At 35.9% G+C, this 26,000-nt stretch overlaps 1 protein-coding gene across 3 annotated transcripts in view; it reads right to left on the bottom strand.

Annotated features, from left to right (window-relative positions):
- Window positions 1–26,000, bottom strand: part of LOC107096934 (ATP-binding cassette sub-family A member 1-like) — a 179,153-nt gene that overhangs the window by 79,793 nt on the left and 73,360 nt on the right. For all 3 annotated transcript variants that reach the window (XM_015393846.1, XM_015393847.1, XM_015393845.1), the window contains exons 19-22: window positions 25,045–25,139; window positions 24,415–24,520; window positions 17,497–17,571; window positions 11,286–11,455 (exon numbers count right to left, since the gene is read on the bottom strand). In XM_015393846.1, coding sequence (XP_015249332.1) covers window positions 11,286–11,455; window positions 17,497–17,571; window positions 24,415–24,520; window positions 25,045–25,139 — 446 coding nt within the window. The remainder of the gene's footprint in view (window positions 1–11,285; window positions 11,456–17,496; window positions 17,572–24,414; window positions 24,521–25,044; window positions 25,140–26,000) is intronic.

Raw genomic sequence — 26,000 nt, forward strand, 5'->3', positions numbered from 1 at the left:
CATTAATTTATAGACATTTTTTAAATGTCTATAAATTAATGTATTTGCACCATACATATTTAATGTTCTGATTTTCCATATCAATGCGGGGTTTTTTTTGCATTAATTTTGCATTTGATTACTGCTACATTTTAAGGAATGGAAATGTTCTGCAAGCTGTACAAAACGAAATTTCGGTTTGTATGCAATTCTGTGTATACAAAGTGACAATAAAAGTTGTGTAAGTCTGTCATTGCTTCTGCAGACATTCTGCATATCAAAAAAATATAAGTATCAAGAGAGTTAAAATCCAAAGGTTAAGAAAAATCCAGAAGAAAGGAATTTTATGTACAAAGAACAGAGAGAGAGCTTTGATCATTATTGCTGCACTAAAACTTTTTTTTTTTTTTAATAAACTATGGCCACACAGTTTATGAATACTTAAATTAACTAAAAATGTTAAAACCTGCCAATGAAAAATATTAAATTGTATAATCTGGTCCTTTCAGTTTTTACCACCAACCTTAAAAACTTTTTATATTCACTTAAACCCGCTACGAACGGCAGCAAGAAATCCCCCACAGACTGGCCGCAGCAGAGAGCTCCCAACGGGGATTTCCAGCGCTGCCTGCCGGCGGTATGCTGCAGGTCTGGCGGCCCAAACAACTGCATATTTTAGTAGTGAAGAGACTGCACAGATTATTTTTGGAGGTGGCCGTTTCGTATGAGATGGGTCAGTTAAATCCTAAAGATGTGGTGAGAGCCGCTGCTCAGTGACAAGGGCCCAAATAACCCTGCTTGACGGTAAAAAAATCCCATAAATGATACAATTTTTATCAGGTGTCTGGTGGGATTTAGTGACTGATTTTTTATTTATTTTTTTTCTATGTAATGGTTCTTATTTGTACTTATTGTAAAGATTTGCTGTTGATATCTTTTACTCTAACATAGAGAAAATGCCCTTAAATTTGATTGCCATTTAAAAGCTTAAAATGTGTGCTATTTTACCCATCAACCAAGTCTGTGTTTATCAATCTATTTCTATCTATCAAAATCTATATATATAAAGCTTCTTTAAAATCCTTTTAGATTGCTATTTTCAATAGTTTGCAAGAAACCATGAAGACAGAATAGTATTTCCCTTTATTAATCAATAAAAATAATAATTCTAAAATTATAATAAAAAAACTGGCATGCATTATATCATTCTGACCTTCATCTAATTGTCACAGATCCTTATCCATGCTGCTCCCTTTCTGAAAGGTCCTTCAATATAGCTCCTCAATTAGCATAGGAAAAAATTGATTTTCTTTCTATTAACCCCCACATTCCAGTACTTCTGTCTTGACTCACAATTTGCATATTAAATCAGTTGCCCTTGCCATATTTATCATCGACAAACAGGCATAATTAGAACACATAAATACAAAATCATTTACACCATGTTGGTTCCGGCCCACGTTTCTGCTGGTTTCAAGGGCTGTGGGGAGGTAATATAGGGGACGAAGCACTGAATGATGTAGCTCTGAATGCTTGAAGGTGGTTAATTGCTGTGAAAAGAGGACAAGCAATCTGCTAATTAACCAATAATGGAAGAACAAGTAAGATGAACGGTGGGAGGAAAGCTGGGTGGAAAGTATTGCTCTCCTTCAGGGAATTTTTATTGCTGAGGGCTGCAAACCAAAGTGTTAAATGTAACAATAAAAAGAGGGGGCAGTGAATATAGAATATAAAGCATTTTGTACACTGATCAATATTTGGATTATGTGGAACAATACAAGAAGTACAGCAAAAAAGTTTAAAGCTGTATGGATAAATCATAATGAATTAGGCATATTGGTTTATCTGCATTATTCAGACTCATTTATGGCTTTCATTTTTGAGTTGCTTTTTGCAAAACAACAACAAAAAAGTTGGGGTCCAAAAATGTTTTAAAAGAAAAGCTGGCAAAGTTATAGTATTTTGTAAAAGTAGCAAAAAAAAAAAANAAAAAAAAAAAACCCAAAACAAAAAAAAAAAAAATCTTTTTGTATCAATGCAGATAAATAATAGTGAACTAAATAAATTAAGCTGTAGTTTTAGTTGATCTGATCAATATATTTTCTGAGAATTTTATTATCCAACTATCCATCCTTTTTGCGTCACGCTTAGTTTGCGTGGGATGCTGGTGCCTATCTCCAGCTGTCAGTGGGCTAGTGGTGGGGTACACCCTGGGTAGGTTGCCAGTCCATCGCAGGGCCAAATTTTATTATCTTAACGTTAAAATAAAAAAAAGAGAATCTTTTTTAACTGGCAAGTTGGTTTTTGGCTTTACAAACAGCTACAAAGCTTAGTGATGTCAGAACCAACTGCATGATACCGCTACATAATGCATATTATTACAAATTGCCTTAAGAATAGTATATTTACTGTCTGCTCATATTCTAGGCGTTACTAAGAAGTTTAGATTTTGATTCCACTGTACATATTACAGAGGCAGTGATTGCTGTTGCTTTAACATTTAGAGACAAAAAAGTCCCTTTAAATTAGAGCGAAGCATCACTGAGCAGCTGAATATTAAGGCATTTTATTATCAGGATTTTATCTAGCTCCTCATATACAAAACACAATAAAAGAAAAGCAGTGGGGATGGTGTGTGGAGAGCAATTGATTTCAGATTCATTTATGTCCTTGCATGTACAGTAAGATCTGCATTATGTCCAGTAAAAAAAACACCTTTTTGACATCAATATCAACAGCTTTAATCTAAAAAAGCGTCTTACAACAACACACGCACGTACAAAGCTGCTGGTCAAGGACACTGGTCCACAAACCCAGATGACAGTTTGCCTTCTTCTAGCAAGGTCCTCAAAGAAGCAAAGCTAGATATTTCTGAACACTGAAGACAAAACTGATGACAAAGTTGATGCAAAACCCTTTGAGAGCAAAATATTTTGTTAAAAGTATATGGCACTGTGCATGGTTGAAGAGCATTAATTCACACCCATTATTGCTAAAATACAGAAGAAAGCATGGGTGTGTAAGCCATGTTTACTAACCCCTTGAACCCTACGGACCCACCGGCGGGTCCAGCTGCTACATGACCTCGTAATTTTACCAAACCCCCAGTATTGATGTAAAAAACATATTTGGCACAGTTTGGTGACATTTATGGATAAATGTGCCAAAATGGCCTCTCCGCCTAAGAAATTTCTCACTAATACCATTCTAAAATAAATATGATTCATCTGATTGAGTCCAAATTTGGTATATTTTTACACAACATTTAGATTTGAAAGTCTGTACTACTTTATTGTGCTATAAATAATATTTTGGTAGTGTTTTGCAATTGCAGTTTATTTCAAAGAAAATTTTGGCGAGGTTCAAAAAATGCAAAATATTTTGTATTTTGTCCCTAATATTTCAGGCAGGGTCAAAGCTACAATGGTGCTGACACCAGAAAACCATTCTATGACATCTTACCTTTACAGACATACCAAAAGTTTCTTCTTAAATCTAATAGCTTTGAGGCTATAAGTTATTTACTTTTGTGTGTTTTTGTCAGGCAGAAATTTATTTATACCCCCTTAGGGTGTAAGAGGCTAAGTATTTAGAGGCAGAATACATTAAAATGGGGATAGGAAGGTGATGTAATGTTTGTTGACCTTTATGACAGTTTACGTGAGATGAATATATCCCACCGCACCACAGATGTGCATCACACACTACAACCCTTGTTTTATGCTTTTATGTTTTTTGATGTAGACAAATAGCAACTCTCAAGGCCAGGCATAAAAGTTCTGAACAGAAGTGCCGTCCCAAAATGAACAACTTTGTGGAATAAGGCCAGCCGTTTCACAGTAGCTGCAGAGATCATGGATAAAGTCCTCAACAGGAATCCCCTTTCCCCAGATGGAACTCTTCATGATGCCGTTCTTTGTGTCTGTGAATGACCAATCGCTGAGTAGTTTTGGCTTGAAAACTATTGCAGACCGGGACTGACTAACTGTTCCCCAGACAATTCTGCACCGCTATGAAGCCAATAACAGTAGACATTAACATCCTTTAGTGGGAGGACAATTGTTTCTAGGCATCCTCTAACCCAAACTGGAGACATTGATCTTCAAGACCCTGGACTTGAAGACTCCAAATCCTCGATGACCTTCCAGAGGCGGTTGTCAAGGTAAGAGCTTGTACATTTTCAGAATGAATTGACATATTCAAATTCCTTTTATTCAAGCTGCCTTAAAATGTTTGTTTTGATTTCATATTAGAGAATGATAAAGAACACATATGTGTCATAATACAGTGTACGCAAATGTATTCTTTTAACTGTATATGAAATCTGTATAAATCATGAATTTTGAAATCAAATTAGTAGGAAGAAGGAAAGCACAGTGCCAAGACAGGTTGCTGGCGGAGTGCAGGCTAACTGCCAAAGATGAAGAGCAACCAGCTCAGCCATAGAGGATGAACTATTATTTTCTAGTTAGAGGGGGATACCACTGCCTCTATGGAAAGTCAAATTAATGACTATTTAAAATCAGGATCACAAGGGACGGGGACTCTTAACAGATTCCCACTTGTAGAGAACATTTCTATTAAATACAATATATCCACTCCATCCAGTGAATGGAAGCTGGTCTTCCCCACAGAGAACCAGGCTGACAGACAAGTTAGAAATGCTGCTGTATGGGTTAGTCAAGTACACAAGGCATAGATGAACTGATAAGTGCTTTAAAAGGAGTATATAGATAGGTAGGTGAGTATAAAGAAAAGTGAAATCTTTATAAGTACACCATCTTGCTAAACTGTTCACTTTTTAATGAAGATAAAGAAATACAGTAGCTTACAGTATGTCTTCCAGACTATTTCAGATTGTTTGAAGTAGATTTTTAGTTTAATGTGCTAGAGTTACTGCAAACACATTTTTATATGATTTAAACGTTCACTGTTTTTGTTAATTGATTTTATTTGAAGGCATTAAGCACAGAATGTATTTTACTTTTGTTGTCAATTGTCTCATCTTGAGAAAGTTTGATTTCATTTGAGTTTAATGCACTCTATATATGGTTTAAACTGTTTAAAAAATTCTTCCAAGCATGATACTTATAGTGCAATAAATACCACACATTATGTATAAACTATTTTTATTCGTCTAATCATAAATGACTTATGAAAACTTTTTTTTTCTTGCATATTTAGCAAAAATATAACAGGGTTTTAGAGCAACTCATTTTCTAACTCAGTTACTTTTTGGGAACAGGGGTGAGTAACTACAACTGACTACTTTTTCAAATTAACTTTCCAAACAGGGGTGATTCCTGTAACGTGCCAAAGAGCACGTTTTCTATTTCTGATAGATTATACTGTATACTAAGTAATATCAGAAGTCCATGCAGAAGTCTTTCTGCATGGAGTTTGCATGTTCCCCCCGTACATACCTATGTTCTCTCCAGGTACTACAGCTTCCTTCCACAGTCCATGACTGTTATGTTAATTATCTAAAATATCCTTAGGTGTGAGCGTGTATGTGTGCATGGTCGTGTGTCTTTGTGTGTTTCTGAGTTCCTCTGCAACAGACTGGTGACCTGTCCATGGTGTACCCTGCCTCTCGCCCATAGACTGCCGGAGGTAGGCACCGGCCCTACAATGACCTTGACAAGGACTAAGAGGGAGAAGATGGATGGAGATGTATGGATTTCAGATATATTGACTCCTTATCCAGCTTTTCACAAAATTATCTTTTAATAATGAGATGGATCAGTTTTATCTTACCATGCCTAATTAAGATACATCAAGCATAACTATTTTCCTTAATTAGCTGCTCACCTACCACCTTTCCTGTATCCCCTGAAATCTGACAGCTTTTACACATTAAGTCCCGTCATATCTGGAAATCGCTGCTCTTAAATTATGTCACACTCAGCAGCGAGAAGTAGAAAAGCAAAAGGCTAAATCTATGGCAGACAGGATGTTGGAATTATCTCTGGGCACAGCCTTACTAACTCAAAGCTGTCATCAGCCCTTGGGCACTTCATAAACACCAGACTGGCTTCAGACTGGAAGCACGGATTGAAAGCCATCTGAGTGGAATGTGACGGCCCTGTATGCTGTTAGAAGTGATTGTTACCATTCACACCAGATGGTTGTAATACTCTTTCACAAACAACAAACAATAATAACAATAAAAAAAAACACTGGACATAGTTCTATCCATTTATTTGATTGAGAATAAAGCAATAGAATCAGAAAACGTGCCGTGACACAAATCTCGTCTATTTAGTGTTGAACTTGATTTAAATAGTTTTAGATTTTAAGTTTTAGATTAAAAGTAAATCTGCAACATCCTTGCTCTATAGTGTTAATTGTGTTCAACAGTGTTTCTGTCCACTGATTCCTCATTTCTTTGTGCATGATGGATTTCTACTATGTTCTGATATCTGAACTTTGTCCTTTACTCTGGCTTCCCTCTGCAAAGTATTGCTACATCTGCCTTATTGACCTTGTTTTTGCTTTCTGGTTCTGTTTGAGGAGATGCAAGTGTCTGGTTTGTCTCTAACCCTGCTACTGTAGAGGAGAGTTTGTTGGATACTCTGCCGGCGATGCACTTTTCAGGTGCCCAGGTAGTTTCCCTGCACTCCTGGCCTGCCATTCTCTCTTACGACACACTTTAAATTTTTATTTTGTGGTATTTTAGATTGTGGAAGTGGTTATTTTACTACTGTCTCCTTTCTATATGGAAAAAGTCTGCTTTTTCTCATCTGGTTTTACACTAGAGCAGGAGGTCGGTATCCCAAACTATTGAAAGAGCTATATAGGAACAAAAAAACAAACAAAAGATAAATCTACCTGTAGCTGCAAAAATGTAAAAGCCTTATATAAGCGACGTATGCAAACATGGGCTCTAGTGTATTAGCCAGCTATAAAAAAAGGACTATGTGGGCTTAAATATATAAAAAGCATTCATGATTAAATGTTTATCTTGGAGCAAATGTCACATCATGACTAATCTGCTGTGCGATATTTGGTGCTTTAAGTTTAAATTCAATTACAATATTAATGCATTAGGTTTTGTTGCATTGATGAAATTATAGAAACACAAAAAATAAATCAGATCATTGGTGTTTGTTGTTTTTTATTTCAAGGATTTGGGGGGAAAAACTGGAAGAAAGTTCACATACCTGCTTAAGAGCACAAGCTGTTTGATCTGTGAACGGTTTTCCATGCTTGCAATAAAACTAAAAGCTGTAGTGGAGTTTGGAGATGAAGTCCACTTATTTTAAATCTGTCTTTGCGCTACTGTAATTTATCCAGAAGTTCTGCATGAGGCTCTGGAGCCACAGGTTGCCAACCCCTGTACTAGACCATGTCCAGTCCTGAACTCTTTTTCCACCAAGGTGCAGCCTGTTCATTCTGGAGTTATCCTGAATTGCTCCAGCTGCAGCGGCATTTTAGCTCCTCCAAGAGCACAAAGCAGCAGGGAACATGACGATTTTAAGCCAGATATGTGGCCAGGTTAGAGAGCATGGACAAGTTCAATCTATGTTTACTGCTTACAATTATCACAAAACAGCTGAACAGCTCTGGTCCCAGTTTGAAAATAATCCTAACGAAGAACTGTCAGTAGAGGGATCTATTTGCAGCAGGGATTATTTTTCTCTGTCTATCAATTGAAACATAGCCATAAATGGAGCGCTTTTATGTTTTATTTTCTTTTACTTTTGTTTGAAACACTTTAAATTAGACTACGAGGTGCAGTATAAATGTTGTTTGATATCATAATTTTTTTTAATTATTCATCATATTTGCTCCATCTCAAACCGCCACAAAAAAACACACAATCTGCTCATTTTAATGGGCGGAACCAAATAAGTTTGAACGGCCTAACATTTGTTAATCACACACATGGTTATAAAGTGTTAACAGCTACTGGGTGAAAGGATCTGTGATGTATCTCCTTTTTGCACCTAGGATTCATCAGTCTTTCATGAAGGAGTTTAATCCAGTTCTGCAGCAATTTATGCACGGAGTGAGAGGTATTTTCTAGCATGAATGTTACTTTCCAAGGTTCTTCTGCCTCCCATCATGTGTACTAGGTCGAGGTGGGACCTTAATGGAGGTTATTTTCTGCACATCTGTAGAAGCTGAAGTTCTAAAAAGGAAACAGGTTTAACATTGTAGTCTGGTTGCCAGTCAGCAATGTCTGGAGGTTATTTTACTGGACAGTGGATGAGTTAGTTTTAAGTACAGGCAATATTTGGAGTCACAGGCAATATTAACTTGCAGGGAAGCCTATGAGCTACAAGGAAAATAGATGCTACTGTCATGAGCTGCAGAGTCCTCAAGCCCTCGATCTTCCTAATGAGTTTTATTAAGATGACACTTTTTAATTAGAAATCCTTTATGCTCCCAAACAAAGAGGTAAAGAAGATGATAGTCTGGAAGGTTTCCCCTGCTTTACTCGCAGGCTAAACATTGTTTCCTTATGCATTTTAAATAAGTTTTTTTTTTTATTATTATAACAATTGCACAAGAGAGAGTAGAGTATCATTGGTAACATTGTTTAGAGTACAACAGCAACACCTTTTAGTTATAATATACGTTAACATATAGGGAATTAAACAGATTTTTTTCCCCCATTACACAAACCTTGTAAGCGACTGCCTGTCTCTACCTCTCTACACCCACCTCTTTGAATGACGCAACAGTCGGAAGAGACAAAAGATCACTCATTTACCTAGTGACCAACTGAGTGTATCATAACTGAATGGACCTCATAAACCTAGCCAAGCCGTGGGTAGATGAGGCACAGTCATCTAGCATTTTTGTTAGCACTTCATCAGAGCAGATTCTAAACATCAAACTAGCCAATCCTCTCTAAAATAGTGTGATTGAGCTAAATTTGGTTCTATAACATTGAATACAGTAAGCATGTTTTTTAATACATGAAAATATAAACAATATAACTATGTTGTTTTGACAGGAAAATGTTGCCATTAAAATCATCAACTATGCTTTATTTTATAATTATCAATTTGTATAAAATGTTTAATCCGGTTTGTTGCAACCACTGCCAGCACCCAACCCAAGGTTCCTCTGCCATAGTATACATTAATGATTGTATAACACAGTATTGGCAAGATATGTTTAATGCAAATATTGGCTCTCCCCACCATACCAGCAAAAATTGCATCATTCAAAAGATAACTATAAACTGAGTATATCTATTACACTGACTAAAATGAAATACAGATTATGTTTTTTTACCATCTAGGGTTGTCAGTCACTAAAACCTTTAAACAAAGTGAACAACAAGAAGCATGTGAAACATGAGGCGATAATTAGTTTTAATGCATTGGCTTTAAATTGATCAGTTTTGTAGTTCCCTTTTTAACTTTATGTATATTTAACATTCTTTAAATGTGACGAAAGCTTCATTGCTAATTTTAAGAAACTTCTATTTACTTTAATAGCATTTTATTATTCAAAACAGTGTTTTAATGAGTGTGCCTTTTTAAAGACTCTGTTGTTGATATTAATAACACATCATTCAATACTTAAGTTTTCAAATCTTTCAAAAAAAAATTTAAAAAAACACCATGGCACAAACAGTACCACCGGATTTAGGCAATATTCGGTGGGAAAAACACTAAGACTAATTTCCATTTACACCCAACAGTGATCCGTGATTAGGTTTTCAATGTGATCTCAGTGTACAGCACTAATTAAATCAACTGAAATGTTGTAATTTCCATGCCAGCACAGAACGCCATGCTTTTTGAAACTCTTCAATATGTGCACGCATACAAACACTTGCTGCTTAAAAAGGCATCCTAGCTAAACAAACTTTCAGAATGACAGGAACTCATGGTCTATAAAGTTATAATCCAAATTAGCGTGTATTTGAACATACAAGTATGTTTACATCTTTTCTCCAAGTTACTTCTAATTGTAAAATAAGCACTGTGGTGTTTAACTGCGCAGCATCAGTGAAGCTGTGTGCACGCCCATTAATTCCTACTGAGTCAAACTGTGCATGTACCAGACCTTCCCAGTCAGGCATATTCGCCTTAATTCTGCAGATGACAACAAGAAACTGAAAATGTTTCCATTCCTCCACTCTGGCACTTATTTGTAAATTATCACGTTGTCATAGATATGACACTCAACTGTAGTTTGCACAAAGAGAGTACCACAACATTCTCCATACAAACCAAAACAAAATATGAATATTAACTCAATTATGATATTTCTTTAAGAAACACAGTAAATGAAGGAGATTTTAAGGAACATAAAGTCCTGTGATATCTGAAGTATGTGTACAGCTTTAAATTCATTACTGTGACAAGTTTGTCTATAGAGGAGAGGTATTTTCCCAGTGTCCTGCTACATCATTACCATGAAATGTTACTTTTCCGTAGTGTCACCATCTAATTTTGTTGTTTTATGTTTTTATAATGAGGTTCAATTTACTCTTTTTAATGTTTAAATTCCAATAATATCCCCCCCCCCCAAATAATCTGATAATTACCAGCTTAAATAATCAGACTGTGAAAGATTGCTTGAGTTTTATTTTTCAGTTTTTACCATGCACAAGTTAGTGAATTATCTGCATAGTGTTGTGTGAAATATAACAATGTTAGTGGGGTGTTGCTCTTATTTTTGAGTCACCAATACTTTCTGTAGCAGTTGTGCAAACAAAAGGTTCACGAGGTATGTAAGAGTTATTATGCTCATTAGGGGTGTGGGAAATAATCGTTTTGGCGATATATCGTGATATTCGGCCGCCCAATATAATATCGATCTTTCACTTCTTAGTATCGATTTAAAAAAAAAATGGTTACATAAAACATTGATGGGAAAATGGGCTCTCTCTCTGCACCACCACTCTGGCAGAAAGCGCTGTGGAGCCCTTTAACTGTGCGTGCAGCTCCAAATCTGTATTTGAGGCAGTCACAGTGGAAGAAAACCCCAAACAACATGGATAATAATACCTAATCAAAATTTTCTGGTGAAAATATACAGCACTTGCTGTTTTATCTCATCATTTGATTTTGATAGCTGGGGAAAATATGGCAATATATAGTGATACTGCAATATTGTGATAATATCGTATCGTGACCCAAGTATCGCGACATGTATCGAATCGCAACACTCATGCCAATACTTACCTCTAATGCTCATGTGGTGCAATTCTGTAGTGTCGAGTAGATATGGAAGGGTGAGGCATATTTTTCAATTCCAGTTTTTTCATTCATTATCCATGAAACAAAAGGCTGATCATATTGTGAGGAAAGTAGAGGAAACTCTTTGGTTTGACTTACATTGCCGCATAGGACAGCTGCTCTTTGGTGAGATTTAGGGGGTGATTAGAGACAGAGATGCCATGATGGCGTGGGTCCTCTCCCATGGGCAGATTTCCTCTCAGAATGCCGTTGTTGGCCACACTCAGAAAGGACACTATGCCGTGCCATGCTTGATTATAGAACCACACCTACAATAAAAGAAACAGCACTGGTGAATAGGTTACTTTAGATCTAGTGTCAACTTTATTTATATAATAAGTATACAATATATTTAATTGGGTATAAAAATGTAATGACAGAGAAAACTAATTTCTCTTGGCCACTTTTTAAAATTGAAAATAAAAGCTAATGGTATTTAAGCAAGGCAAATGTGGGTTCATTGTTTTGTCTCAGAAAATGGTATTACACCACAGCTACTCACGTTTTCACAGCCTAAAACTGATGGAACTGTGACAAAAAACATTTGTTTGTCCCATAAAAGGTGTAGAGTATGGTAACACAAGTTAAAAAGAAGAAAAAAAAACTCTTACAATTTCACTGTTAAGAGAACTGTCTCCATAACAACCATTAAACACTCTAAATATGCAAACCTGTTGTTAGGGAGAGATGCCAGGAACAAACCTTTTCACACAGCATTATAAAGTAATTACTAGTTTGCCCAGTGTGAGGCCAAAACTAAATTTTTATAGAGCTTTAGATTTTGTTAAAAGCTGTATTTTTATTTTCCATGATGGATTATTTCCCAAGTGTATGATAAAAGATTATATAGAATAGAAATGTTCATGCTTTGGTAATACTACAGCAATTAAAGCCAAACTTAAGGGGCTTATATTTTAGAAAAGAAAGTCCAAATTTTAGGAGCTTATAAGTTGGTTATAAAGATATTCCTTCATCAAAATCATTGATCACCTAATATGCAAAGTCTCAGCAACTGTTCTGCATTTTGCTAGTTTCTTTGAAGACGCAAAAAAAAAAAAATAATAGCTCTCCTTTTATGACAACATGTCTCACAACTTATTATTGGGGTGAAAGATCATACAAATCCTGCTTCCTTCACTCTTTATATACAGCTAACGTATCATTTGAAGCAAACATGTCTATAATAAGAAAAAAAAAACTCTTTACAGCTTCTTTGCCATCTGTTCTAAAGACTTTAACCAGGTCCACACATTACTGCTTGAGTACAACTTATAATTTAGAGTTATATGTTCCATAAAAGTGAACTTGTCAGTAGTTTTACAGACTGGCTGAACAGTTGGTTATTTTTAGAGATATGGGGGGTTGGTGGCATTGAAGTAGAGTGAAATCATAGTCATGTTCAAGACTAATTTGAGATATGATCTTTGTGACAAGGGCATTATTTTTGTTCGAGTAGCCATCAGAAGGGTGGCCACAAAGAAATGGACATGGAAAGGAAATATATTCAGATGTGGTGTAATGTTTGATCATCTTTATTATAAAGAGGGACACAGACAGGTCTCCTTCACATCATTATACTGACACTCTTGATATGATGCAGGATGCAGATTCTGATTTAACTATCAAAACAGTTGATTCTGAGATCAATACTTTACATCAGGTAACATTCATCCAGTCATTTTCCATTTTGTTTGACTGTGTGAACTTCAGTTTATGATTGGCTGACAGGAGATACATGCTGTTCAGTCTTCTGCTGCTGTCTTTTTAAAGGTTCTCCTTATTCAGTTCTGGTGTTCTGTGTAGTCGGTTTGTAACAAGCTCTGGCTGCAGTTATCAATCTTGATTCTTTGATTTCTTTTGTCTATGCAAGTTGCATTAACTGGATCTTTTTCTGAGCATTCTCTCTAAAGCACAAAATTCTCCATGTGAATAATTACAGTTGATCAGCAGTTTTTTGAAATACTCAAACCAGCCCCTTTGGAACAAACAACCATGCAGCCTTTAAAAGGGACTTCAAACCCCTTTTTCCTCATACTAATGAGCACTTGACTTTAACAGCTTCAAATTCAGTAAGTTATCTTCATCAAGGCCACAAACATAAGCAGATGCTGTAATGATATTGGCCTCTATGTATTGGAACAGCTATACCTAAATGTACCTTCCTATTATGGCTTGAAAAAGCAGATCAAAGAGATTAAGGGCTTTGATGAAAAAAGAAAGATACTTGGTGTAGTGGAGGATGTTCTGCTTCCGGGTGGATCATCAAAATAAAGTCCTGCGAATTTTCGATTATTCTGGTCATATGTCTTCATAAGGCCTTCCTATGTGCTCGTTCCCATTTTCACTTGTGAGTCTGACAAGGTGGAAAAATTGCAAATCTTCTTTTGGAAAGTAAGTTTGTATGAGCGATGCAAACAGCAACTTTTAAACAGAAAGTGCACGAGGAGATATGGGCTCATGCACGCTCTCGCACTCGTTTAAAGGGCCTTCCCTCTCAGGAGCGGGTACAGGGTTGTACATGTGCATTTAGTTTTAAAAGTGGAGAGGGCGGGTCTTTTAAAAAAATTAGCGAAAATCCTCTACTGTACCTTATTGATGCACACTTGTCTGCACTGCAAAAACCATCAAAAATTTTGTAAAATTGTATTTAAAGTGTATTTACCCTTAATTGGAGTAGGTAAATTAAATAATACCGTGTTAAACCCAAAGGGAAATTAAGTGTTGCAGTAATTCATTAGTTATTTTTAAGCATATGTGGTAGCTGTTGATAGCTGTGGGCAGGAAGGATCTACGTATCGGTCTGTCTTGCAACGGATCTGAAAAAGCCTCTTACTGTAGACACTTTGTTGTTGTTTAAATAAGATAATCTGCCATAATTTTTACCCTTAAAATAAGATAATTAGATATATGCACTTGAAAAGACTGAAGCTTTTTTGTCTTATTTTGAAAGGAAAATCTCTTATTTTATTAGTAAAATTAACTCATCTGCTCAGTTAAAGAAAAAATGCATTTACTGTATATTAAGAAAAAAGCGACTTTCTTAGATTTTTATATTTGCAGTGTGATGTGTGCTGCAGTCCACGGGTAAGCCAAATTTGTTCCAAAGAAAGAAGTTCAAATGATTTTTGAGCTTGTTGGTGGAAGCATTGACCGTCAGAAATAAGCTCTTACATTTAAAAACATAACTTTTTATAAATTGGGTATAAGGCTTCTCACATCAGCAAAATCCTGATGCGACAGAGAGCACAAGCCGTGCAGCTGAAACATTTTTAACACATTCTTTTTCATGTAAGTGATTCTCTGAGCCTTTGGTTGCTGGGGAGCTCAAAAAAAAAAAAAAAAAAGGATGAAAGAAAATGGGTGTTAGAGAAGACTCCCCGCTGGTAGTTCAGCGATAATTAAGAGTGGATGGTGTCTGAGTGCTAGCCTAACATAACGCTCCATCACAAAGGAGCATGTGGAGAAATTAGCACACACAGATACACATGTGTGTATGCAGTCTGGACGTATCTTAAGAAAAAAATACCTGCATTATAGAAGGAGACTTTTCAAAATTAGAGAGCATGAGGCTCATAAGCTAAATACATGGTTTTTGAATAATAAGTGGAAAAATCTGTGAAGAATTTCAAGTTTTTAGAGTAATTAAAGAGTTTTAAGGCTTTCAATGAAGGAAAGAAATTGCCAGTAAGACTAGCGTTTGATGTTTGAAGAGGGGATTCAACAAAAATTTAACATTGAAAAACCAAATTAATAATGGTGAATGCTTCCCTACTTTTTTAGTTCAATTCTAAATAATTTTATGGTTAAGGATGATAAAAAAAAAATAAAAGAGAGTGATTTTAAAACAAATTACAGTGAGGTTTGTTAATTATTTTAGACCATTTTGTATCAATTACTGTTCCTTTTATGAAATTTAATCTTTAAGAATCTAGGTGGGCCTTCTGATCAAGCAAATCATTTAATACAATTTTTTACTAAATAATGTTTTACTTGCCTCCTTGGATTTGCATTGTGAATTAGTTTGAATATTTTCCAATTGCTCTAAATGAGTTAAAAGCTAGTTTGATAACTCTTCAAATTACATGCTGAACTATGATATCATTGCAGAATTTGTTTAGGTTTCAGCCATTTTTCATTCCTTTTTCTTTGTGTACATAGAGTACTTGAGTTCATTTTCCCTATTTTATCAAATCTTTGAAATTACATATTTTAGCCTTTTAGATTTTGAATGGAAATTATAGTGAATTTATTTCACAAGTGTGCAGAGGGATTTGAGATTATTTCACCTTTTCCTTTGTTGTCCTTACACACAGCCAGCTGGCCAAGTCTTCACAGAATAATACATGAGATTATGAAAGTTATTTGCTTATATTAAATATTTGTCGACCCCACTGGGGTGGGCATTATAATAATAAGTTATTGCATAGGACATCTATGTCAAAGTGGCAGAGCCCTGAATTTTCAGATCGCCGTCGCTGCTAACTTAGCTTCTTTGTTGCTCTTCCTTGCAACTTGTTTCTGCAATACGAGTAGTGAACAATCCACAACTTTTTTTTGGTATTGGAGAATTTGTTGAGGAAATGTGTAAGCACCTAGCAGACAATGAGTGATGTCAGCCCCCTCCTTCCTCCAAATACTGACAGGCGGTCGGACTTGGGAGCAAACCGTTTCTACAGTCAGAGAGAGAAGAGCGGTTGTCCTCTAGTTTCACATTGAAAATGAGTCAAGGCCAGGCCTCCAGGCTCCAGTGTGAGGTCCTAGCTCTTCTGTTAAGGGCAGTGTCCAGAGAGGCGCTGGCATTGCCATTAAAACCCCTGACAACACAGCTTCTGGGATCATCCAAGCACTTAAACCCCTACACCACATTAATGTGGATGTTCAAGGAGGAGCTAATCCCTTTGCATACATAAAAAGTATAAATGAAGAACTTGTATACATATAAAAATGCTCATAGTTTTCACTGTTTTATGCTGACAGTGCAGAGTAGACAGCATACTTTGGATGCTGTTTGTTCTGGAGATTTGTTCTGAAGTTCTACCAATTAACGACCCAATCTCCATCAACATCTACTTTTTGTAAACATTTTCTTTATATTATTATGTCAATGTATCAATTCCTTGTACATGTGGAACGACCTCAACAAATAAGATAATTAAAAAAAAGAAAATTCTGTTTGTGCTGTACATAACTGACATTAGATTTGCCTGATTTTAATTGTAATGCTATTAAGATAATCATTTTGGTAGTTATTGAAAATGAATCATGCAGTTATAAAGCAAAATCTCTGGTCAGATGTTGGATGATTGGAAATTTATTTCAGATAATTTTCTGAACTTTTAATACTTAAGGATTTATTTATAGCTGGTTATTACTGGAAGTTATACCAAATTCTGTGGCTTTAAATTCCAGGTCTTTCGAAAGGAAATACGGATAATATAAAACTGTTCAAGGATTAGTCCAAGTCTTTTCAATCTCTAACAGTTTTTATTCAATTATAGCAATGTTTTGTGACAACTTTGGTACAATGGGAAGAGTAATTATTCTGCAGTCGATGTGGAACCATGCAAAGCAATAGGCTAGTTCCTATCTGTCTATATATGGGTGTATACTGTAAATTTGTGCAATATTAGCTGGGGGAATTTTGGCTCTAGAGTAAAGCATTTGAGTGACAAGTAGGACCGAAAAAGTGTTACAAACATTTAGCTAATTTACCTTTAATTTAGCACCAGTCACGTTGCAATTAACTTTTACCAGCATCTTTCCTCTTCCTGAAAAACCATCCTTGCAGCATAGTGCTGCGACTATTGTATTTTTGCAAGGATCCATCTGTCTTTGTCTTTCTTTCTGGCATATTTAACAGAATAAGAGTATTCAGAAGAGGGGATAATTCCAGTGAGAGAAAAGTTAGCTGTTCATAGTAGGAATCCAAGATTGTTTTCCAATCAAATCATATTCACACATTTTAAACAGGGCTCTTTCAAGTTTTCTGCAGTTTTCATGTCCACTGACTTCTAAAGGACCTCAGCAACATTATAATAATTGTTTCTGCTCACATTGTTTTGTGTATCATCATTTGAGCGAATTTGCTTTATTTATTTTCCTATAAATATAACATTGCAATTTATGATGAGATAATATAATAAGTAAAATTAACATTAGGACCTAGCTGTGTATGTGCTCTATTTCCTTTTAATCACTACCACTTCCATAAACAAACCCCAAACTGTACTCTTCTAATTTCACCTCTGTTACCATCACACCTCCATCCTCTTTAATTTGCTGCAACAGTCATGGTGTATTAGTACGATACCTTGACATTGTCCCTGGTTCCCATCTTCTTTAGCAACATCTCGGCTCTCTGCAGGGTCTGATCAGTGACATTATCCTAATAAAGACAGAGGAGAAAACAAGAGAAAAACAATCTTGAGTTGGGGACTTAATTGGATACCCTTGGAAAGGCACCACTGCTCTTTGAAATGCAAAGTGTGAAACAGAGGCAGACAAGAATTAAGACTTCTGCAGAGCATTAGGGAGGAATGTGCCACTTATTTAACTGAGACTTCATTGGAAATAAAATATGCCAACCATTTCTGACTGTTATCTTCTTTTTTTAAATTTTTGACATTATATTTGTCAAAGTGAAATAATTCAAATGTGTTGGAACACAGTTTCCAGTAAATGTAGCACATACATTGAACCTTTTTATCACAAACATTTTCTATTTACTACCACAAATCTGAATGCATTTAATTGAGATTTAACACAATCGTTAAAGACGTTCTAAAGTAAAAAGGTAAAGTAGTTGTTCATTTAAAAAGTGTGAAGTGCATTTCGTGCTTAGCCCCTTTTTATATAATCGATCGATTTCTCTAATGTAACCGATTACACCCAAAAGTCAGTTAAATTAGAACAATCAATGCTGGGTGTGTAGAACATTCTCTGCATAAATCCAGATAAGAACATTATGGAGATAACCCCTGGAATTTGTGAAATAACACTGAGAAAGAAAAATGAATCTCCAGCAGAACAATATCAGACGTGTGGTCAGGAATTAAGAAGATTACAGGCTGTACGCAGAAGGAGTATACAACAGAAGAAAGTATGGAAGGAGCCAATGAAATGAAGACATTGTTCAACAGGTTAGGTTCAGGAAGCAGCTCAATCTCCTTCTCTCCTGCCCACAGCCAACTGGACAGTCTAGCCTTGTTTGACCTCAAGCTTCTCTGTCACACCTCAAATGGTTCATCCACCAGCTCTTCCATGGACCCTCCTGCTTCTATGAGTTTGTTCTCAGCCAAATAAGAAGGTGGTGCCGCTCCCTCTGCTTTTCACCTGACTGTTAAGTGAAGTGAAGAGGCAACTAAGGATATCGAGTCACAATAGGTCCCCGAGTCCAGATGGTTTTAGTCCCAGAGCCTGTGGGATTCTACAGCACCTCCCCAACCTTAGCCTGAGCCAGCAGACAGTTCCAGTGATGTGGAAGACCTCCTGCCTTTTTGCATTGCCAAACATAACTCAGTTATTAATTATTTCATAGACACCTTAAAAATTACCTCAATAATATCTACAAGGCTTCAACATAAACAGTAATAACTTGCATCCCTAGCAGCCCTACCAGAAAGGAAATAAAGACACCCAGATTTTAGGTGGCACATTTTGTCTCAAGAAGAACTAATATATGGAATGCAAATTAAGCCTTTTTACCATGCATGACATAAATGGGTTTATATTTGCTGAAATTGAACATATAACACATACTTTTGTTAAGTTGCTATCTTAGAAGCCTTGCTGCTCATCAATATAATAAAATTCAGTTGTATTCTGGTAACACTTAACAAGAAGTAAAATTATTTAGATAAAGCCATACTGATGAGTTGGAATGTCCCCGTTAAACCCTGCATATAAATTTCATATTAATAAGAAGATTAAGAAAGAAACAAAAAAGTGAATTTTAAGGGAGCTCCATATTTTGCAGTCTTTTGATTCTGTGTGCACATCTTCTAGAATGCCTGGCAGCTGTACTTGCAGCAAAAATTGCTTCTGCAAAGTACTTACCAGAGGCGGATGAAAACAATTACTAAACACAGTTTTTAGATATTTCTGTCTAGGATTTTTTATTTTCTTTTTTGCACGATTTATTACTGGTAGATTAATTTGTGTCTTTAACTGTAAATGTGTGTGTATGATTGTATTTTAATTCCTTTCGATAGAGTGAAAGGTTAGGTACGATAGGTTTACCCAGCTTTTTGTCCATAGATGAATAGAATCATTATTCTTTTAGATTTGTTTGCTTTAACCGTGTAATTAAAACCCCAAACCCTCCAAAAAAAAAAAAAAAAACATCAATGGAAAATTAACTTCAACAATTACTTTCATAATGCAAATACAGCTGTCAATTTACTTGACATAATCAATTATCCAAAAATAAAAAAAAAAATAAACGAAAAGAAACATATTGCAAAGTGATGAAGATACGCAAATGTTGAAAAGACTTGACAGGTTGCATTAAAAGCAGCTCCTCTCCACTTGCGCATTATGTGAAATGAGCCTTGAGATGAGGGCTTGAGATGACGGGCTTCCGATTTTCTGAAGTGGCATGCTGACACCACACTGTTGAGCTCAGCCGCGAGAGTGCTGAGGACATTACATGTGTGATATAAATGCAAATGGACCTCCTGTTGGACTCTGCCTTCATCAGAAGCGGACGAGAGGAGCAAGAAAAAAAAGAAAAAGGTTGTGAGTCTGAGGAAGCGTATGCAGCATCAGAGAGCTCTGAGGAGGCAAAGTGTCTGTGACAACTGGTGAGGAAGGTGGGAGGTGCAAAAAAATAAGAGGAGAGAAATCAAGAAAGACATCCCGAGAATGCAGGAGTGTGCTCAGGTGCAAATTCCTGTCTTCACTGACACGACGGGAATGGAAAGGAGAGCAACGGACAACAAAGAGACACCTCCAGTCTCTGAGACATTTACAAGGGGCTTATTTTTCTCCATTCTGCAATCGTTCAGTCACAAAAGCCAACAACACATGGTGGCATTCTCAGAAGTGGGATACTTTGTCTGTTCAGGGCACTTCTAGTCCTTTTTTTTTAGCCATTCTTCTTGCATTGCTTGAAAAAAAATGTTTACACATCATTTTAGTAAGGCTGTATGAACTTCTTCTTCTGTATCACTGAGTTAAAAAGGAATGAGGGAAGAGCTCTAAAATCTCTGCAGACAGAAATATTTGTTGAATAACATTCTCTCTGTTCCAAGTCTATTCATGCACAGGGCCGAGAACAAGACTCCTACGCTTGTCTGTGATATATCCCACAGTAAAAACCCAAGGAAATCTTCTTTTTGTGTCTTTTTTTGCATTTTCACTTCACTCCAGCACGAGCCTTGCCAAGCAGGGAATGAAGAAACCTTCAGTTGGGAGAATTCCCGAGGATTAACTGCAAATGAAACAAGATGAAAAGTGGGCCAGTAACTGTCTAATCCTAATCTTTGACAAACTCCTTCCTGCTCAACGACAATGACTGGGCTGTTACCACCCGAAGACCTCCGTCAGTACCAGGGCTCACCTACAACACACCACACCACTGAAGTGTACAATCATTTTGGCCCAATCATCCATTTGGCAATTTCTTTGTGTGTTTAAATGGTTCCTTCATTCTTTACATGGTACTTTCATTTTAAACTACAACCATATACTTTACTTAAAATCTATTATGTGAAATGGTAATAGTTCTAATAGTGTATTTATTATCCTCTCTAATATGCCTACAAAGTATCCAAATTAACGTTCTTCAACTGCAGTCATACAGATGTATTGTCCTGGATTACAAGACCTCTACAATTTCATAGATTTATATTACATTTATTTATATTACCTGATAAAACAGGATCTCTATACGGTGGTATAACTCCTTGCCTTCAGTGTGGGATACTCTGGAGTAAGTCCTAATTAATTCGTAAAAGTAATTTAAAGTTAAAAACTTCATGAAAAACAGGTGTGATTTTTCCCTTATGTGTTAAAAAAATTTTTCATCCTGGCAGCATATCTTATCAATAAAACTGGGGAGTTCTGTATTGAAAAATGAAAAACAGTAGTTTAACTCTTCCTAATTCATGTTACTTATAAAATGGAAGAATCCCTCCATCATGTAATCCATTTTATGTGGCTTTCAGAGATGGGAAGTAACGAAGTACAAATACTTCGTTACTGTACTCAAGTAGATTTTTCTGATATTTTTACTTTACTACTTATTGTTATGGCGACTTTTTACTTCTACTCCTTACATTTTTACACAAATATCTGTACTTTCTACTCCTTACATTTTTAAAAATTGGCTCGTTACTTTAGTTTTGAATCATTTCAATGGAGTTACAGTTATTATTTTTCACGTCATAAATACCAAATTCAATCTAATTGGATGGGAATCTACGTTGCATTTGACGCATCACTACAAGATGAATCGACAGATTCGGCAGTATTCATTTGCGGCAAATCATTGCAGCTTGGTGGCGGTGGCGTTAGCATAGTAGCATGGACGACGAGATGATTGAAAATGAACACAACGGGGATCTAGTCCGAATGGCAGACATCCATTTAAAATGTAGGCAACGGCATGAAAAAAGTGGTTTCTACTTTTACTTTTATACTTTAAGTAAATTTACAAGCCTGTACTTTGTTACTTTTACTTGAGTAAAGAAGTTTAATCAGTACTTCCACTTTTACCAGAGTATTTTTTAACACAAGTATCTGTACTTTTACTCAAGTACGGAAAGTGAGTACTTTTGCCATCTCTGGTGGCCGGTTATGAGGATGTTTTCATTCTGATGGAAAGTACACTTCTGATGGTGCAGCAAATATGCGATTACTTTTCAGCATCTCCTACTGCATAGGAACATACCTTTAGCAGAAAATTGCAGCCAGACATAGATCTGTGCAACATTAAAGGTATGTTTATGTTCTGTGCAGTGCTGACAACTATGCGCTACTACAAAATACTTGAACTGGCATGAGACAATGAAATGAAAAAAAAAATAAAAAATTCAATAAAATTACAATATATGAGTAAAACCTGGAAAGATAAAAGGTGGAAGTTAATCTAAGCATTTTTTGTGGTATCCACTTTGTCTACATTGAATTTCTAAGCATTGAATAGGCCATCAAGTCTTTAAAAGACAAAAACACCTTGCTATCCACTAAATCTATTATTCTGATTTCCAGTTAACAAGATACAGTGAATACTTGAGTATAAATTGGGTAAATTGACAGGAGAGAATATAAGATTGTTCAACAAAATGATTTAGTGAGGAAAATGACCTTCAGTTAAATACAGAAGCATTTTAGGAAACAGTCACAGTCTAACATTATCTAACTATTGTGTGCCTTTTTTTCTGCCTAATTAGGTAATTTTCAGCACTTAGGCTTTCTGCCTCTTACTATTCCAAATACATCCTGCTGTACATAACTCAATTTCTACCTGCTGGAAACAGAAAATGCAATTACACCAAAATTTCAATGCTCATATCCCAGTTGGAACTGATGGCTCAGAGTGGAAGGAACCAGTGCTGCTTCCAGTTACTGTTTCACATCATATACCAACTGAGCAGTTCCAGCAGCAGACGAGAAAGCCAGGCATTTCCCGAGGAAAATGTAGGATTATAATAGCAGGGGCAGCTTTTCTATGAGAGCTAATGCCCGGCCATTAAGGGTTACATCATTTCTGCAGCTGAAATTAAAGTCACTTTAGCACCGGAATACCAGAGACGCAGGGGGGAAAACATGGGCAATGATGATGCTGAGCTGCCTGGAGCCAGAGCAACCTGCTGATCATAGAGTTGTTAGAATGTCCACGATTTCAGATGGTAATGAGTGTGTTTGCTATAGATAGAGTGGAAGACGAAAGAAAAGACAGAAGGATGGGCTTGGCATGGGGTTGCTGATAGATTGTACCCAAGGCCATAAATGATTTAACTCACATACAAAATTATTCATATGAACAAAACTGACAGAGTTTAAGACTATTAATACAAGCAATTAAAACATTTGTATGTAAAATACCTTAAAACTTCGATCATGGCAGTATTTTATTGTTGGGCTTCCTGAATTCCTGATTGATTTAAAATGTTACACAGGTATGGTCAGTTTCCATGGACACTCAAAAATGGATCTGAGAGATATAAACCTTTCCCCTAATTTGTTTTTTTCTTATTGTCCTTTAATTAAGTCAATTCAAAAGACAACAAAAAAGCAGAGTCAGAGCCCCTCAGAGGCAAATAATAAAAAAAGGAAAGCTATCTGTAGAATAAATTAAGAGCTGCATGTTGATCAGTGCTGAGATCTCATTGCTTGTGGGACGTTTTTGAAGATTAAGTTCTTTTTTAAAATTGACATAAATTTTTCTTTTTCATCTATTGCTTAAAATTGCTAAGTCACCAATTATGCCTGCAGCATGAACACCAAAAGTCCCCTTCATGCTAAACATAAGCAATATAAGCCATGTGTTTGTCCTGATAGGCTTGTCCTTTTTGAGCCTGAAATGGATTTTTGCAACAGGCACAATCATCAGACCTAAACACTGTTATGCGCTTTCACCGTTAATGTGCTACTTGTGTTTTAACCATCAATCAATATTTTTTGCTGTTTTTATTCTCTTTTCTTTTCATCTATATACTTGCTGTTAAGTCTTAAATTAAAACAATAACACAACTGCAAGATAAAATACTGGATAGAAAAACTAAACAAAACATGAACTTTAAACAATGTCTTCAGGATAATTATTATTGTTAATTTAAGACCTATTTTAATAAATTATACACTGAACAACCTCCAAAAAAGCTAAATATAAACACATTTGGAATGATTGTAAAACAATGCTCTGAACTATTTCTCATTTCTTGTTTTTTGTCTTTGTTTCTAAATAAAGAAGATATTTTGACAAAATCCTGTTGGTAATCATGGGACATTAGTACTTGCATCTTGAAAATAAAGTATCAGTAAAGTGGCGAAACATCAAAATTTACAAAAATACAACAAAGCAGTTTCTCAGAGGCGTATCTTAGGGGTGGACATGTCTAAATACATGCATATAATACAAGTAAAAAAAAAAAAGGTCAGGATTGAAGGAAAACTGTGGAATTGTTGCTGTCTGGCATATTGTTTCAAACATAGGTGGCATAAATGCACAGAACCCAACACTATAGACAGTTTGGCACGATTAGTGCAAACATTTATGACATACCTGAGTTGAGTTAAACAGGCCTTTTAAGTCCCTGAAGACGTCCTCAATTTCTGCTTCCGTTAGACGCACTTGGGAATTGACTGCTCCCACAGAAATTCCTCCATACCTAAAATTGCAGAAACAAAACAATGAAATTCCTTGTATATTTTTGACAGTTATATTTTAAAAAAATAACAGAAACTTGTCAATAGAGTGGATGAAGCTGCTCAGACAGACTATTTCTTAATATGAAAGCTTCGTCTTACTATATACATATCTTTAAATAAATCTTAAAGGTCATTCATTAAACCCTCTTTTTATACGATCATGAGAGAGTGCAGAAAATGAACATGGAATACAGAGTAGCTAGTGGAAATGCAGACAGCTCTAGAGTCATGATTAAACAGATGTCAAAGTAATTCCTTTCAATTCCATCACTGACAGTTGGCTGAAACTGTTTCCATACAGCAGAGTGACAGGTTAAGGAAAGCAAATCAAAGAGTGGCCCACGAGGATTTGTCAAAACATTTCAACTGCAGGATCCATGGAGGAGGCAAACGACAGGAAAGCAGGCAGGAATTTGGCCATGTTTGTGAAAAAGTATTTTAAAAAATGTGGTGATTCCAAAATATAAAATAATAATTGAATTACCTTTTTCTTCCAGAGTCCTCATAAGTCTTGACTAGGAAGTCTGACATGTTCCGTCCAGTTAAATTCAACAATGTGTCAGTTGTGTTCTGTACTCTCTGTTCAAAACAAAAATAATCCATTAAAAATTGTTAAAGAAGGTTCTTTACTTTTAAAGTGGAACCAAAAAGGCAGAGCAAGCTAGAATAAAATCCATTTTTTTAGGTACTGGTAGTCTAGTTTTAATTGGATTTGAATTTCTGGAAAACAACTGTAAACATCAGTTTTTGACTTTTTTCTGCTCACGCATTTTCAAAATTACCTCTAGTTATAAGGGAGCATAACGATGTAACTTTTCATTTGTTTTACTTATAATCAGGCAGGAGGGGAAACAGATTTGTTTTTTCAGCATTGTCTATTTATGTTAAAAATAGCAACTTCAGCTGCCAGCTGGCTAAGTGAGATCCAATGACTATAAATTCACTGAAGAGTTTGGTCTTATGCAGGATTTTTAGACGGGTCAGGTCATTCATTTCTAAAAGATATTATGTCGTTTCAGTCAGAAGTTAAACACATTCATGGCTTTATTTATTGACATAAACAGGTTCTCTTCCAGGATGGAATAATCAGTACTAGAGTTGAGGGTGGGGTGAGATTGCATCCCCATTCTTAAAAAAAATCTTGAAAATCATCCTCCTTCGTAAATGACCATCCCCCCATATTTTTATTTATTTAACCTTTATTTAACCAGGAAGTCCCTTGAGATTGAAATCTCTTTTTCGAGATATCATCCCCCTGTGACATTTTATTACTGGATGTGCAAAATTTCTACTATATATTGACAGTAATGGCTATAATATTGCCCTTTCAACATTTGGCGGGCTGTGGGCTTACGAATAGCCTTAGCAAAATAAATAAAATCAAAGAAGAGGCCTACCAGGACTATGAAGCTGATCCCAGTGAGCAATTTGTAATTGCAT

Source organism: Cyprinodon variegatus, unplaced genomic scaffold (genome assembly GCF_000732505.1).
Source record: "Cyprinodon variegatus isolate N-32 unplaced genomic scaffold, C_variegatus-1.0 Scaffold659, whole genome shotgun sequence".
Lineage (NCBI taxonomy): Eukaryota > Metazoa > Chordata > Actinopteri > Cyprinodontiformes > Cyprinodontidae > Cyprinodon > Cyprinodon variegatus.